At 47.0% G+C, this 15,492-nt stretch overlaps 1 protein-coding gene across 2 annotated transcripts in view; it reads left to right on the top strand.

Moving 5' to 3' along the window:
- The window catches only part of UBXN7 (UBX domain protein 7), a 255,626-nt gene that overhangs the window by 227,169 nt on the left and 12,965 nt on the right, over nt 1–15,492 (top strand). For both annotated transcript variants that reach the window (XM_029617005.1, XM_029617006.1), the window contains one exon: nt 9,026–9,105. In XM_029617005.1, coding sequence (XP_029472865.1) covers nt 9,026–9,105 — 80 coding nt within the window. The remainder of the gene's footprint in view (nt 1–9,025; nt 9,106–15,492) is intronic.

The raw sequence follows: 15,492 nt of genomic DNA, 5'->3' as shown, positions 1-15,492 counted from the left end.
GGAGAACCCTGGATCCATTGCTCCAGTACACAGAAAGGCTGACACTGTTTAGTGCAGTCAGTCCCTGGCTTTCAGAAATCTCAGCTCGACCACCACTCAGTTGTGGTAGAGTTGGCTCAAAAGAAGGCAAAAGGGTCGAAGCCTCACTCATCTACCCCAACTGTTAAGGAACAGAAGTTCCTAGACAATATTGGACGACGAGTGTTCCAAGGGGCCATGCTCATCTCCCAAATTGCGGCTTACCAACTTTATATGACCCAGTATAATAGGGTCATCTTCAAGCAGATACAGGACTTTTCTGAAACCCTGCCTGAACAATTCCAAGACCAGCTTCAAACCCTTGAAAACATGAGATTAGGACATCTTATGATATCTTCGACACCTCTACTAGAGTGTCTGCAGCTGCGATTTCGGCAAGACGATGGGCCTGGCTCAAATCTTCTGACCTTCACCCAGAAGTACAAGACCGGCTATCTGACCTACCATGTGTAGGAGACAATCTGTTCGGTGAACAGATCCAGCAAATGGTGACTGAATTAAAGGACCATCATGAGACCCTTAAACAGCTTTCATCAATACCTTCCGACTTCTCCTTAAGATAGCCCTTCAGGAAGGACTCTAAGAAGTCGTTCTACCGTCTGAGGAAGGCCTATCCTCCACCAGCAAGGTCCCGAACTATGAGACCTTATCAAAAGCCTCAAACTCGCCAAGCCCGAAAGCAAAAATCACAAGCAGCTCCCCAGCCGGGGCCTGCTTCAGGTTTTTGACTTCGACTTGGAGAGCAGCAGCCTTATTCCTCTGCCAAACATACCAGTAGGAGGTCGATTATGCCACTTTCACAACATGTGGCAATCAATCACAACCGACCAATGGGTGCTAGCAATCATTGCTCAGGGTTACCACCTGAACTTTCTCACTCTGCCACCGGACTCACCACCTCTGCGGACGTGGGAGACATCCGACCACTCTGTCCTTCTAGATCAGGAGGTTTCCCTCCTTCTCCAGTTAAAAGCAATAGAACCGGTCCCACTCTCGCAGCAAGGCCTAGGGTTCTATTCCCGGTACTTTCTGATCCCCAAAAGATCCAGGGGAGTTCATCCAATTCTGGACCTACGTGCACTCAACAAGTACCTCCAGCGGGAAAAGTTCAAGATGGTAACCTTAGGATTGCTTCTACCTCTTCTACAAAGAGGAGACTGGCTCTGCTCTCTGGACTTCCAGGATGCATACGCACACATTGCGATAACTCCTACTCATCGCAAATACCTCAGGTTTTTAGTAGGCCCCAAGCACTATCAATACCGAGTGCTTCCGTTCAGCCTAGCGTCTGCACCACGAGTCTTCACCAAATGCCTCGTGGTTGTCGCAGCTTTCCTCAGGAAACAAGGTGTTCATGTCTACCCCTATCTGGACGACTGGTTAATCAGGGCTCCAACCCAGCAAGCCGCTCTGTCATCCCTCGATTTCACCCTACACACTCTAATTTCTCTAGGATTTCTCGTCAATTACGGAAAATCCTATTTAATCCCATCTCAAACCTTGTCGTTCATTGGGGCAGACTTGGACACCTTGCAGGCAAAAGCCTTTCTACCTCAACAACGAACGCTAACACTCGTGTCTCTCGCTCACTAGTTGCAGTCTCAACATAAGGCAACGGCTCGCCAATTCCTCGTCCTTCTCGGACACATGGCGTCCTCAGTCCATGTCACACCAATGGCCCACTTGGCCATGAGACTCGTGCATTGGACTCTGAGGTCACAATGGATTCAAGCTGTTCAGCCTCTGTTGACCATTGTCCACATCACCGACTCACTCCGTCTGTCTCTCGCCTGGTGGAAAGATCAGAACAATCTCCTCCAGGGACTGCCCTTTCAAGTGCCAGATCCTCAACTCATTCTCACCACCGCTTCCAACCTCGGGTGGGGAGCCCATGTGGACAATCTACAGATACAAGGATCTTGGTCTCCAGGGGAAGCCAAACATCAAATAAACTTCCTAGAACTTTGAGCAATGCGATATGATCTCAGGGCTTTTCAGGAACGCCTATCAAATCACGTCATCCTGATTCAGACGAACAATCAGGTGGCAATGTGGTACATCAACAAGCAGGGAGGCACAGGCTCCTTCTGTGTCAGGAAGCTGCGCAGATTTGGGCAGAAGTGCTCTCCCACTTGATGTACCTCAGGGCTACTTACTTGCCGGGAGTGGACAATGTCTTGGCAGACAAACTGAGTCGCGTCTTCCAACCACGCGAGTGGTCTCTCAACCCCTCTGTAGCGACCTCAATCTTCTGACAATGGGGATACCCCCAGACAGACCTCTTTGTGTCCCCTGAGAACCACAAAGTCGACAATTTCTGCTCCCTCATTCAGAGTGAGCGCTCTCCACCCAGAGATGCATTCTCCCTCTCGTGGGCAACCGGTCTGCTCTATGCATTCCCTCCACTTCCTCTTCTCTCAAAGACTCTTGTGAAGTTACGTCAGGACAAGGGAACCATGATCCTGATAGCACCTCAGTGGCCACGCCAAGTGTGGTTTCCCATACTTCAGGATCTCTCCATCCGCAGGCACATTCCCTTGGGAACGGACCCGCATCTGATCACTCAAAACAACGGATGCCTACGCCATCCCAATCTTCAGGCCTTGTCTCTGACGGCATGGATGTTGAAAGGTTAATCCTTCAACCGCTTAACCTTTCAGATTCGGTTTCTCGTGTCCTGATTGCTTCACGGAAGCCTTCCACGAGAAGATCTTATTCCTATAAATGGAAACGGTACACATCATGGTGCACCTCGCAGTCCCTTGATCCCTTTTCCTGTCCAATCCCAAGGTTTTTGGACTATCTCTGGCATTTGTCAGAATCAGGTCTAAAGACCTCTTCCATCAGAATTCATGTCAGTGCGGTAGCCGCCTTCCATAAATGTGTCGGGGATGTTCCTCTATTGGTACAACCCCTCGTAACACGCTTTTTGAAGGGCTTGCTCCATATCAAGCCACCTTTACGTCCTCCGGCCCCTTCTTGGGACCTTAATCTGGTTCTCGGTCGGCTCATGAAACCACCATTCGAGCCTCTTCACTCCTGTGACCTAAAATATCTCACATGGAAAGTGATTTTCCTTTTGGCTATCACTTCAGCTCGCAGGGTTAGTGAGTTACAGGCCCTAGTTACCTATCTGCCTTACACTAAACTCCTGCAGGACTGGGCGGTACTCCGCACTCACCCTAAGTTTTTACCTAAGGTAATTTCGGAGTTTCACACTAATCAATCCATCATACTACCTACCTTCTTTCCCAGGCCCCATTCCCATCCAGGGGAACAGGCTCTGCATACCCTTGACTGTAATCGGGCTCTAGCGTTCTACATAGACCGTACAGCTGCCCACAGGAAGAGCACTCAATTGTTCGTCTCTTTCCATCCCAACAAATTAGGGCAACCTGTGGGTAAGCAGACTCTCTCCTCCTGGTTGGCGGACTGCATATCTTTTTGCTATCAGCAAGCAGGCATTCCTTTTCAAGACCGTGTTAAAGCACACTCTGTGAGGGCCATGGCGACTTCAGTAGCACACCTTCGATCGGTGCCACTTCCTGACATTTGCAGGGCTGCCACCTGGAGTTCTCTCCATACTTTCGCAGCCCATTATTGCTTGGACAAAGCCGGAAGACAAGATTCCATTTTCGGCCAGTCTGTCCTGCGTAACTTATTTCCAACGTGACGTACCTACACCCTTCCGCCTGCCTGGTGGGGTTCAGGATGCCTTCTACCAAATTCCACCCCGGTTGTTGTGCCCGTTGCACGCCGTTGGGTACATTTGGTGCATGTTCGGACATCCTCAGCTCGATACTCACCCATATGTGAGGACTACCATCCTGCTTGTCCTGTGAGAAAGCAAATGTTGGTTACGTGTAACAGGTGTTCTCACAGGACAGCAGGATGTTAGTCCTCACGAAACCCGCCTGCTGCCCCGCGGTGTTGGGTTCGTAACGTTTTGTTGTTTTATTTTTTCGTCACTGTCTGTAGCTATCAAATAAGACTGAAGGGGGACCCCTGCTGGCTGCAGGGTTAGTGCCATGCTGGGCATGCCCAGTAGGGGCCAGTCAAAGTTCTAGAAACTTTGATAGAAGTTTTCCGTGATTGGGCTCCATCCTGATGATGTTACCCATATGTGAGGACTAACATCCTGCTGTCCTGTGAGAACACCTGTTACAGGTAAGCAACATTGCTTTCTCCATAGATAGCAGGATAAATTAGCCATGCTTATTACCCATCTGTCTCACTGGAGTCAATTGCCTCGCTAAAGCTTAATCTCTGAAATAAACTGAAAGCCTCATGAAGCAGTGCACGTGGAAAACTACTGCACATGCTCAGTAAGAACTTCACTGAGCTTTGAGAGATTGAGTCCATTCAGCACCGTTGAATGTCACCCATGTGTAAGGGTTAATTCATTCTGTTGTTTGCATAGAGTCCAGTTTATAGGTAAACAAACGTCTTGTGTTAAATAAGGCAATCATTTGCCCTGTAATGAAAAAATCAGACTAACGGCACAGATGAAATCTCCAATTATTGGCCTATCTTGAACATTCCATCATTAGCAAAAATGTAGAGGTACATGTTTTACATCAGTTACAACATTCATTGGATGAGTATAATATATTAAATGCACACCAATGTGGGTTTTGAGTAGGCCATAGCACTGAAACCTTATTGGTCTTGGTAAACAACTGGCTGCTTAAGAGAGTTGGATAAAGGTGGTGCAATTTTGGTAATGCTCGATTTTCTGCAGCATTTGATACCATCTGCCATGATGTGTTCCTTAGTCAGTTTGCATCCTTTGGGGTCACAGGAGTGGTTTTAGAATGTTTTCAGTCATTCTTATCAGAATGAACATAGGTCAAAATTGGGTAATCATTTTTCAAAACCAAGATTAATATCAAGAATCCCTCAGGGACAAGCTTTTTCAGTGGTATTATTTAACACAGGGATGCTGAAATGGGGGGGAGGGGGGCATGAATGATCTTGAAGGGGAGCATGCTGGCTGGCTGATTAAGAATGAAAAATAAGGCTGTGATGCCCGGGCTTGGTGCCACAGAGGCACTGTGAATTCAAGAGGGAGGCAGCATAGCGATGTCGTCGTAAGCATGTAATGGCTTAAACATACGTCTTTCAGTGGGCCCAGGAAAGGAGCCTCTTTCACTGTGGTGGTTCTGTACGTGGGAGAAGTTGTTGCAGTATTTCACAACCCAGGAAGAGCTGCAACTTTAAAGTCCCCAGACAGGGAACAGTTCCTGCTATCATTGGATCCCTACTCAGGGAGATAGATCATAGCTGCTGCCTGCCCAGAGGAAAGGAAGTGGTGAGGTAAAGGAGAGAAGGATGAGATGGGGAAGGGGAGAGAGAATAAGGGGAAAACGTGTAAATTAAATAAAAAGTTAAATAAGCCAGACAAAACATGCCAAAATTTAAAGAAGATGTGCAAACTAAGAAAAAATACAAAAATAGGAACAATTGGTGGAAAGAGTAAAAATGCAAAAATTATTGGGCAGGGTGGGATGGAATTTTTACCACCACCTAAAAATGTTGACTAGCACCTGAATGTTTTTGGAAAGGTTCTATCCCAACCATTTGTCTGTGATGTGTGTGAATGTTTCTGCCTGTGTTTGCTGGTCTCTGTGTGCTGTGATCTGTTGTATGGTGTCTGCCTCTCTCTCTCTCTCTCTCTCTCTCTCTCTGGATGTGGTCTGCCTGTGCCTCTGTCTTGGGCTTGAGTGCTGTGTGTCTGTGCTTGGTTGTGGAGTGCCTGTGTCTCTGTCTGGGTATTTGGTCTCTGTCACAAGTATGGGTATGAGTCACCTGTTTCTGTCTGCCTGCCTGCCTCTCAGGTCTGTCACTCTGTCTGGGTTGTAGTGTCTATATGTCTTTGTGTGTGTGTGTGTGTGTGTGTGTGTGTTTCCATCTTTCAGCAACTTGAAGAAAAATAAAATGGGGCCTTTGAGCCATTGCTTAGCAGTGTGGTTGCCTGGTGGCTTGGCAGTTGGCTCAAGAGTTGATTGGTTGGCAAGAGAATTTGACACCAGCCCAGGAAGCTAGGATACCCTTTGTGTGTGTTTGTTTGTATATATATTTATATGTGTGTGTATAGGTATAGATATATAAAACCATGTAACCCAGCCTGGGGAGCTGAAACCAATTGCATGGATGGAAGAGGAGAGGCCACAGCTCAAAAAATTTGCTTACCCCTGGTTTAACATCTGCCTGCACCATTGCTGAAACTTATAAACTCATTCAGTAGTCAATGTAAAATCTATGCCAATGATAGTCAACTCATAAGATAAGCCATTCTGGGTCAAACTAAGAGTCCATCAAGCCCAGTATCCTGTTTCCAACAGTGGCCAGTTCAAGCCATAAGTACCTGGCAAATAACCAAACTTTAATTAGAACCTATGCTACTAATGTTGGCAACAAACAGTAGCTATTCCCTATTGATTAATAGCAGTTTATGGAATTCTCCAGGAACTTTTCCAAACCTTTTTTTAAACCCAGGTACACTAGCTGTCTTAACTATATCCTCTGGCAATGAATTCCAGAGCTTAATTTTTATGTTGAACGAAAAAGAATTTCTTCAATTTATTTTAAATGTGCTACTTGCTAACTTCATGCAGTACCCCCTAGTCCTTGAATTATCCAAAAGAGTAATTAACCGATTCACATTTACCCATTCAAGTTCTTTCATGATTTTGAAGATCTCTATTATATCCCTCCTTAGCTGTCTGTCCTCCAAGCTGAAGAGCCCTAATCTCTTAAGCATTTCCTCATAGGGGAGCCATTCCATTCCCTTTATCATTTTGATCACCCTTCTCTGTACTTTCTCCAGTACCAACTATATCTTTTTTGAGATGCAGTGACTAGAATTGCACACAGTATTCCAGGTGCGGTCTAATCTTAGAGCGATACAGAGGCATTAGTTGCCATTCCCTTCCTAATTATTGCTAACATTCTGTTTGCTTTTTTGATGGCCACAGCACACTGAGCTGACATTTTCAATGTAATTTCAACTATGATACCCAGATCTTTTTCCTGAGTGGTAATTCCTAACATGGAACCTAACATTGTATAACTACAGCAAGGGTTATTTTTCCCTATATGCATCACCTTGCACTTGTCCACATTAAATTTCATCTGCCATTTGGATGCTCAATCTTCCAGTCTCACAAGGTCTTCCTGCAATTTATCACAGTTTGTGATTTATTTTGTGTCATCTGCAAATTTGATCACCTCACTCTTTGTACATCTTTCCAGATCATTTGTAAATATATTAAAAAGCACCGGTCCAAGTAAAGATCCCTGAGGTAATCCATTGTTTATCTTTTTCCACTGTGAAAAAAGGCCATTTAATCCTACTCTCTGTCTCCTGTCTTTTAACCAGTTTATAATTCACAGAAGGACATCACCTCCTATCCCATGACTTTTTAGTTTTCTTAGAAGCCTCTTATGATGGATTTTGTGAAACGCCTTCTGAAAATCCAAATACACTACATCTACCAGTTCACCTGTATTCACTCTAGCTGCAGGTTCACCTTCCCAGATAGCATTTTCTCCTAGGGAGAATGTATTAAGAATGTGGACTAATTCTCAATTTAAATAACAGAATTTTTATCAGTGAGTTAGAATACTATGCCCAATGATTTATAGGGTTTGACATTAAAAAGTCAGAATTTTCCATTTCTGACAGAGGCCAGAGGTTTGGGTGCCATTTTTGATTCATCACATAGCTTTGATCAGTTTTAAAGTTCACCTTTTAAAATTAAGGTTAATGCAGTTATTTTTTAATATGTGCTGAAAAAGATTGACTTGAGTGCTATAATGCAAGAAATGGTTTTAAGTACACTCTGTTACTGCAGTGTACTTTATATGGGTGTACCCAAGTATGTTACAAGAATTGCAATTGATTCAAAATGTGCTCTCAAGTTGTCAATGAGGGGAACATGCTGCCCCCTTGGCTTCCAATAGCCTTTTACAGAATCATTCAAGCTGCTAATACTAGTTCTTATGACACTTCATGGAACTAGCCCATCTTATTTGAAAGATTTGTTTCATTGTTGTTCGCCTTTCCAATGGTTGCACTCAGCAGAGATGATGATGGTGATGATCTCTGTTCCCTTCTTTAAAGAGGTCAGATTGCAGCTCACTCACAAGTGGGCTTTTTTTGTAATAAGCCCCCCACCCTTTGGAATGATTAGCCTTTAGAAATTAAAAGTGAAAGTGATGGCAATATTTAAAAAGAAATTGAAGACCTATTTGTTTAGGCAAGCACTGACTTTAATTTCCTAATGTCCAGATACTCCTGAATGATTTTTAAAACATTATTAAAAAAGCAAATTAGGAAATCAGTTCACAGAATAAGTAAAAACATAGTTAATGCATAGATAATTCTGAGTTTTATGTCATTATTTTATCTATTATGCTGTTTTTAAATCTATTTGTTTTTCTCTTTTAATGTTTTTATGATAGTTTACTAATTTCTATTCTACAATAGATAATCTGCCTAGATAAAGAGATATTAAATGAGGTGGAATTTAAATTTTTAAATTAATTAAATAGTAACAATTCACTCTAAATGAGATACAAAGCAAACCTGCTCAGATGAACCACACCAGTAGGGTTTCACTGTGCCACACTACTAATAGCTCCAACCAACTGTTGTATGGTGATGATTACTTGTATGTGGTGCAAACTAGCTGTCAGTAGATTAGTATCATGTGCATCATGGTGTTAGCAATTTATAATGTTTTAGCAATTTATTTATATATTACATTTATAAACCTCATAATGCATGGTCCAAAATCCTCTTGCCAAGAGTTCTTGTCTTGACTGAGTTGTCCCCATGTTCATATTTTTTTATTTAAAATATTTTCTAACATGCATATTACAGGAAGTTCATGGCATTTCACAAATTGTTGCATCCATAAAAATACATTATGCATTAATTTCTGGGGTTTGGGGGGGGGGGGGGTTGGTGTTTGTGCATTAGGACCAAAAGCACAGCTGATGCTGAGATATCCTGATGGAAAGAGGGAACAGATTGCATTACCTGAGCAGGCCAAGCTTCTGGTGAGTATACGTTCAGTGTACCTTTTTGGAACGTTCTCATAACTTTACATAAAGAGATCCAAAACAGCATCTACCTTATAAATGGCCTGTGACCGACGGCCCGCAAATGCGCAGTAGAGACCAGCTCTACCGCGCATGTGCGGGCGAGCACGTCGCTCTGAGGCAGCTTCAGAAAGAAAAAAAAATGGCGGCGTCCAGTGGCAGCAGCGGGCGGCGGCGGTACCGGCAGCGGGCGGCGACGGCGGTAGCGAGCGGCGGCGGTACCGGCAGCGGGCGGCGATGGCGACGGCGGTAGCGGGCGGTAGCGAGGGAGGGAGAAGAGAGAGAGAGGGAGGGACGGACTGAGTGGGAGGGAGGGACGGAGAGAGAGAGTGGGAGGGAGTGACTGAGTGAGAGGGAGGGACTGAGTGGGAGGGAGGGATTGAGTGAGGGGGGAGGGACTGGGACTGAGTGAGAGGGAGAGGGGGGACTGAGGGAGGGAGTGGGACTGAGGGAGAGTGAGTGGGACTGAGTGAGTGAGAGGGAGGGGGGAGGGAATGACTGAGTGGGAGGGATGGATTGAGTGAGGGGGAGGGACTGAGGGAGGGAGTGGGACTGAGAGAGAGGGAGGGAGGGAGTGGGACTGAGGGAGAGGACGGAGGGAGTGGGGACTGAGTGAGAGTGAGTGGGACTGAGTGAGTGAGAGGGAGGGAGGGGAGGGGGGGGGGGGGAGTGAGTGAGGACTGAGTGGGAGGGAGGGACTGAGTGATAGGAGAGGGAGGGTGGGGAGGAGTGGGTGAGGGAGGGGGTGGTGAAGAGTGAGGGGAGAGAGAAAGAGGGGGAGGTGAGAGACAGAGGGATGTAGCCCGTTTTAACGGGCTTAACGGCTTGTTTCAAGATAACCAACAATACCAAAGTGCTTCTCTGCTGAAATGTATAACGTTGTACATCCTTCCGTAGTTAGAAAAACTCCTTAATATATAACATTTTTCCAGTATAATTGAGATTGTTCTAAATGTGAAACTAGTTTTCCTACTCTGCAGCTCTCTCAATTCCTGATAGACCTTTTGTATATCTGATAGGATAGCAGAAGAGTAGATGTCATGCAGAACACATGTAATGTAAATAAATTGTTTCTAGATGTATAGGTGTCTACAGCAGTGCTGTGCAGCTTCAGGTGTGCTGTGATCTAGTTGTATTGAAATGCCTGCTTTAAAGTTGTTTCCCATAATTAGGAACTTTTTTAATCATAGGAAAATTGTCCAGGATATGTGTGTATTATCACTCAAATTCTCTTAACATTTTGTTGTTAAATGCAAAGCTAATTTTTAACCATAAAAATTATTTCCCTCCAGATACCAGACAGCAAACTAAACTTCTCAGAGGACAAGCAGGGATGGTAGTCCTCAAATATGGTTGACCTCATCAGATCGAGCTTGATGTGGAAAACTTATGTCAAAGTTTCTAGAGACTTTGACTTGGCACACTGAGCATGCCCTATACCATGCGGGGTCCCTCTTCAGTCTCTTCTTTTCCGCAGAGCCATGAGCCTCGCGGTTTAATTGAGCTCTAATATGTTTGGGTTTTTGCCTTGTGGAAAACTTCGATTTTGCGTTTTTTTGCAATCTTTTTCCTTCGGTCTGTCGCTGGGTCCCTCTTGGTGCCTCCCCATAGTGCCCCCAGTCAAGGTTCTTTGCGTTTTCTCCCTGTGGTGGTGGTGCCTTGGTGCCCATCTTCCATTGACGCCCTCTGCCATTGTTCTGTTTTTCCTCGTTTGTTTTCACCTGGTCATGGCCGCATCTGGTTTCTGCCAAAGCCTCCAGTGCCCGAGGACCATGTCGATCACCAATCCTTATGATGTTTGCATTCTCTGCCTGGGGGCATCGCTTGTGCATCCAGATGACCCCGAAGGGATGTTGGCTTTGAATCGACAAGATGGACAACCTCTTCGGGTTGAAGAAGTCCAAGCCTTTGGCATCGGAGGACCTCAGAGCTGCACTGACGGATACCACGCCATTGACATCAGCAGGACCATCCATTCCTTCGAGATCACAGGTAGATGGGGTGCCAGAGACGGAATGTTGTCAATCTCCTCTGGGCTGAGGATGTCTGGTTCATCTTCCTCAACCTCGGCACCGTGGGAAGACCAAGAAGCATTGGCAGCGGTCCCCGTCAATGCACAGTGCTGGACATGGCAAACCACTCACTTTTGCATAATGCCCCCAAAGCAACCCCAAGGTGAACAGCGCTCAACTTCCATTGATGCCCGGGATCCACAACAGTCTCCACCAGTCCTGGTGCCAGTCACCGATCTCTCTCATGGGTTCGAGGAAGATCTGACCATCCTCCTTCCTCCTAGTTGGTGTTGGCATTGGCAACGCTTGAGGAGGAACTGGAGTGTCATGTCCAGCTAGCGGTGGACTGGGCACTGCAAGGATTCAGTCCCGTGGCACTGACAGTACTGGTACCAGGGTCACCCATCCTTGTATAGCTTCTGGAGAAGATCAATGTGCTCATCAGTGCCTTACCAACCCAGCTGGCGTCTGTGCCTGGCAGAACACAGAGGCCTCCCCCTACCGATATGGTGGTCGTCATCGTTTCCTTCTCCGAGCAAGCTCACCAAGGCCAGCGGAGATACCGAGCCCTTTAGTCCCCTGTCCAGTTCCATCGATGCCTGCACCTCTGGATGTTGACCAAGCACCTAGGGGCCCTATCCCGTATGGTATATAGTGAGGATGAAGGTCCCTATGACCCCTGGGGGGATGATTAAATGGAATCCTCTGAGGATTCGGATGGTCTCCCATCAGACCCTTCTTCTCCAAAGAAGCAAAGGAGGTCTCCGCCTGAGGGCTTAACCTTCACAGGGTTTGTCACGGTGATGGCAGAGGCCATCCCATTCCAGCTTTTGACTGAAGAAGATGCCAGGCACAAAATGTTTGAGGTTCTTCCTTTGTGGAGCTTCCTAAGGAGATCATGGCAGTCCCAGTACACTCGATCCTTATGGAGTTGCTGCACAGTGCCTCCTGTGAATAAGAAGGCAGACGGGGTTTACCTCGTCCAAAGGCTGCCGGAGTCGATAAGTGTCAGCTGCCCCACCAATCAGTGGTGGTCGAATCTGCCCTCAAGATGGCCAAGCACTCTCGGATCCACTCCTCGGCGCCCCTGGGAAAAGGACCACAGAGCATTGGATGCTCTTGGGAAGGTGTTCCAAGGCACCATGAGGGTCCCTATGATACCTGAGGGGATGATTAAATATAATCCTCCGAGGATTCGGATGGTCTCCCATCAGACCCTTCTTCTCCAGAGGAGCGAAGGAGGTCTCCGCCCTAGGGCTTAACCTTTGCAGGATTTGTAATGATAATGGCAGAGGCCATCCCTTTCCAGCTTTTGACTGAAAAAGATGCCAGGCACAACATGCTTGAGGTTCTTCCTTTGTAGAACTTCCTAAGGAGATCATGGCAGTCCCAATTGCCCGCATCTCTGCCTATCAGCTCTACATGAGCCAATACTCGTGGGACATCTGGAAGCAGGTGCAGGAGGTGGCTGAGCAACTGCCTTAATGGCAGCAAGACACCCTCATGTCGCTGGTGCATGGGGGTTTGGAGAGTGGAAAACACAAGGTCCGTGCAACCTACGGTTATTTTCAAAATTGTATCAAGTTCTTGGCTACGGGCCTCAGATCTCAGACCAGAGATACAGGAATGACTCATCGTACATTGGAGAGAATGTCTTCAGAGAAAGGGTGAAGGTTGCTGTGGCCTAATTCTGGGACCATCATGAAAGCCTACAATAACTCTCCACCAACACTCTGGACCCATCTGCCTCATCCAGGAGGCCATTAAGACCCAGGAAGTGTTTCTTTCACCAAAGGAAATACTGGCCTCTGCCTCCTCAATCCCGTCCACACCATCAGAGCTCCCAAAGCCGTCCCGGGCAGCAGAGAGCTTCCAAGCCCCAGCCAGCTCCCTTGGTCAACTCCGGGGACGCAGTTTTGACTGGGTGTAGGGAGCTTAAGTCAGTTGTCCGAATCCAGGACAATGGTTGGGGACAGGCTGCGGTTCTTTGTGAACTAGTGCCCAGTGTAACCTCGAACCAGTGGGTTTTGTCCATGGTCCGCCAGGGGTATCAAATCTATTGGATGTCCCGCCAAATTGCTCTCCATGCCCATTTTCAGGCCGATAGCGTCTCAGGAGCTGCTACAAGTGGAGCTTTCCTCCCTCTTACAGGCCAGAGCGATCGAGCCTGTACCACCAGGGCAAAGAAGGCGGTGATTCTATTCTAGGTACTTCCTGATTCCAGAGAAAACAGGAGGACTCCGTCCCATCCTAAACCTAAGGGCCTTGAACAAGTTTCTAATAAAAAAAAAAAAGTTCAAGATGGTTTCCCTGGGCACCTCAATTCCCTTTTTGCAAAAAGGGGACTGACTGTGCTCTCTCGATGCATATACCCATATCGAGATCTTCCCTGGTCATAGGAATTATCTCTGATTTGTGGTGGGAAAACAGCACTTCCAGTACATGTGTTGTCGTTCGAGTTCACGTCCACCCCACAGGTCTTCACAAAATGCCTGGCCGTAGTGGCAGCGCACCTCCACAGACTGGATGAGTGGTTGGTCAAAGGCATGTCTCAGGCAGGGGCCACCCAGTCCATGCGATTGTCCAGTCGGGTGTTGGAGTCACTAGGATTCGTTCTCAACTACCCAAAATCCCATCTCAGTCCGTCACCTCACTTGGACTTCATCAGAGCCCTGCTAGACCCGGCTCAAGCCAGGGCCTTTCTGCCATGCCAGAGTGCCATCGCTCTGGCGAATATTGCGACAGAGCCAGCACCCATGGCTGCGACTGTCCATGTCACTCCCTTGGCACGCTTACATATGCGCAGAACACAAAGGACACTGAGGTCACAGTGGCTCCAAGCCACTCAGAGCCTCCAGGATTCCATCCGAGTCACCCTGTCTCGCCAGGACTCTTTGTCCTGCTGGCAGGTACTCTCCAATATGGAAAGGGGGATTTCTTTTCAGAATCTCCCTAATCAAATTGTGCTAAACACAAATGCATCTGCCCTGGGATGGGGAGCTCATATAGATAGGTTCAGAACCCAGGGACTGTGGTCTGCTCAGGAACGTAATTGTCAAATCAACTTCCTGGAGTTTTGGGTGATCAGGTATGCGCTGTGGGCTTTCAGAGATCGGCTGTCCAACAAAATTGCCCTGATCCAGCCCAACAACCAAGTAGCCATGTGGAATGTCAACAAGCAGAGAGGCACGGGATTGTAGTGCAGTGGGCTATGAACCAGGAGACCAGGGTTTGAGTCCCGCTGTCGCTCCTTGTGACCTTGGGCAAGTCACTTTACCCTCCGTTGCCTCAGGTACAAACTTAGATTGTAAGCCCTCTGGGGATAGGGAAATACCTACAGTACCTGAATGTAAACCAATGTGATATCTCAGGTTGAATGTTGGTATATAAAAATAATAAATAAAATATTAGGAAGTGGTCCAGATCTGGTCCTGGGCAGTGGCCCACAGGATGGTGCTCAGGGCCATGTACCTGGCCGGAACGGAGAACATGATAGTGGACATGTTGAGTCGAGCCTTCAGACCCCACGAGTGATCCCTTGACCAGGGGGTAGCAAATTGGTTTTTCTGCCTCTGGGGGAGCCCAGACGTAGATCTATTTGCATCCCCCTGAAACTGGAAGGTGCCTCAGTCTGCTCCCTGTCCAAGTCAGACAGCAAACCAGCCTCAGACATCTTTGCCCGTCATTGGGGCAAGGGTCTTCTGTATGCATATTCTCCGATTCACTTAATGGCGAAGACTCTCTTGAAGCTTCATGAGGACAGAGGGACTATGATCTTTATATAGCCCCTTATTGTCCCCAAGACAGGTCAGGTTTTCACTGCTGTGGGAGTTGTACATCTGGAAACCGGTCAATCTTGGGACTTTCCCGGATCTCATCATGAAAGATTAGGACAGGCTGTGGCATCCTAACCTCCAGGCCCTGTCGCTCGCAGCCTGAATGTCCAGAGGTTAATCCTGCAGCCACTTGATCTTTCTGAGGATGTGTCTCGGGCCTGGTGGCTTCCAGAAAGCCTTCCATTAGAAAGTCCTATGGACTAAGGTGGAGGAGGTTGTCCATGTGGTGTGAGCAGAAGGCCTAGATCTGTTCTTCTACCCCACACAAAATCTGCTGGACTACCTTCTACATCTATTGGAGGCTGGCTTAGAAAACAACTCCGTCAGAGTTCATCTTAGTGCGATTGGTGCATACCACCGTGGTGTAGTTGGTACATCTATCACTGTACAGCCTATAATTGTACATTTCATGTGGGGCCTGCTTCAGTTGAGACTTCCTGCTGTGATTTGGGACCTCAATGTGGTGTTGGCTCAGCTGATAAAAGCTCCTTTTGAGC

This window comes from Rhinatrema bivittatum, chromosome 9 (genome assembly GCF_901001135.1).
Source record: "Rhinatrema bivittatum chromosome 9, aRhiBiv1.1, whole genome shotgun sequence".
NCBI classification, from domain to species: Eukaryota; Metazoa; Chordata; class Amphibia; order Gymnophiona; family Rhinatrematidae; genus Rhinatrema; species Rhinatrema bivittatum.
This window is presented reverse-complemented; position numbering and strand designations above follow the sequence as displayed.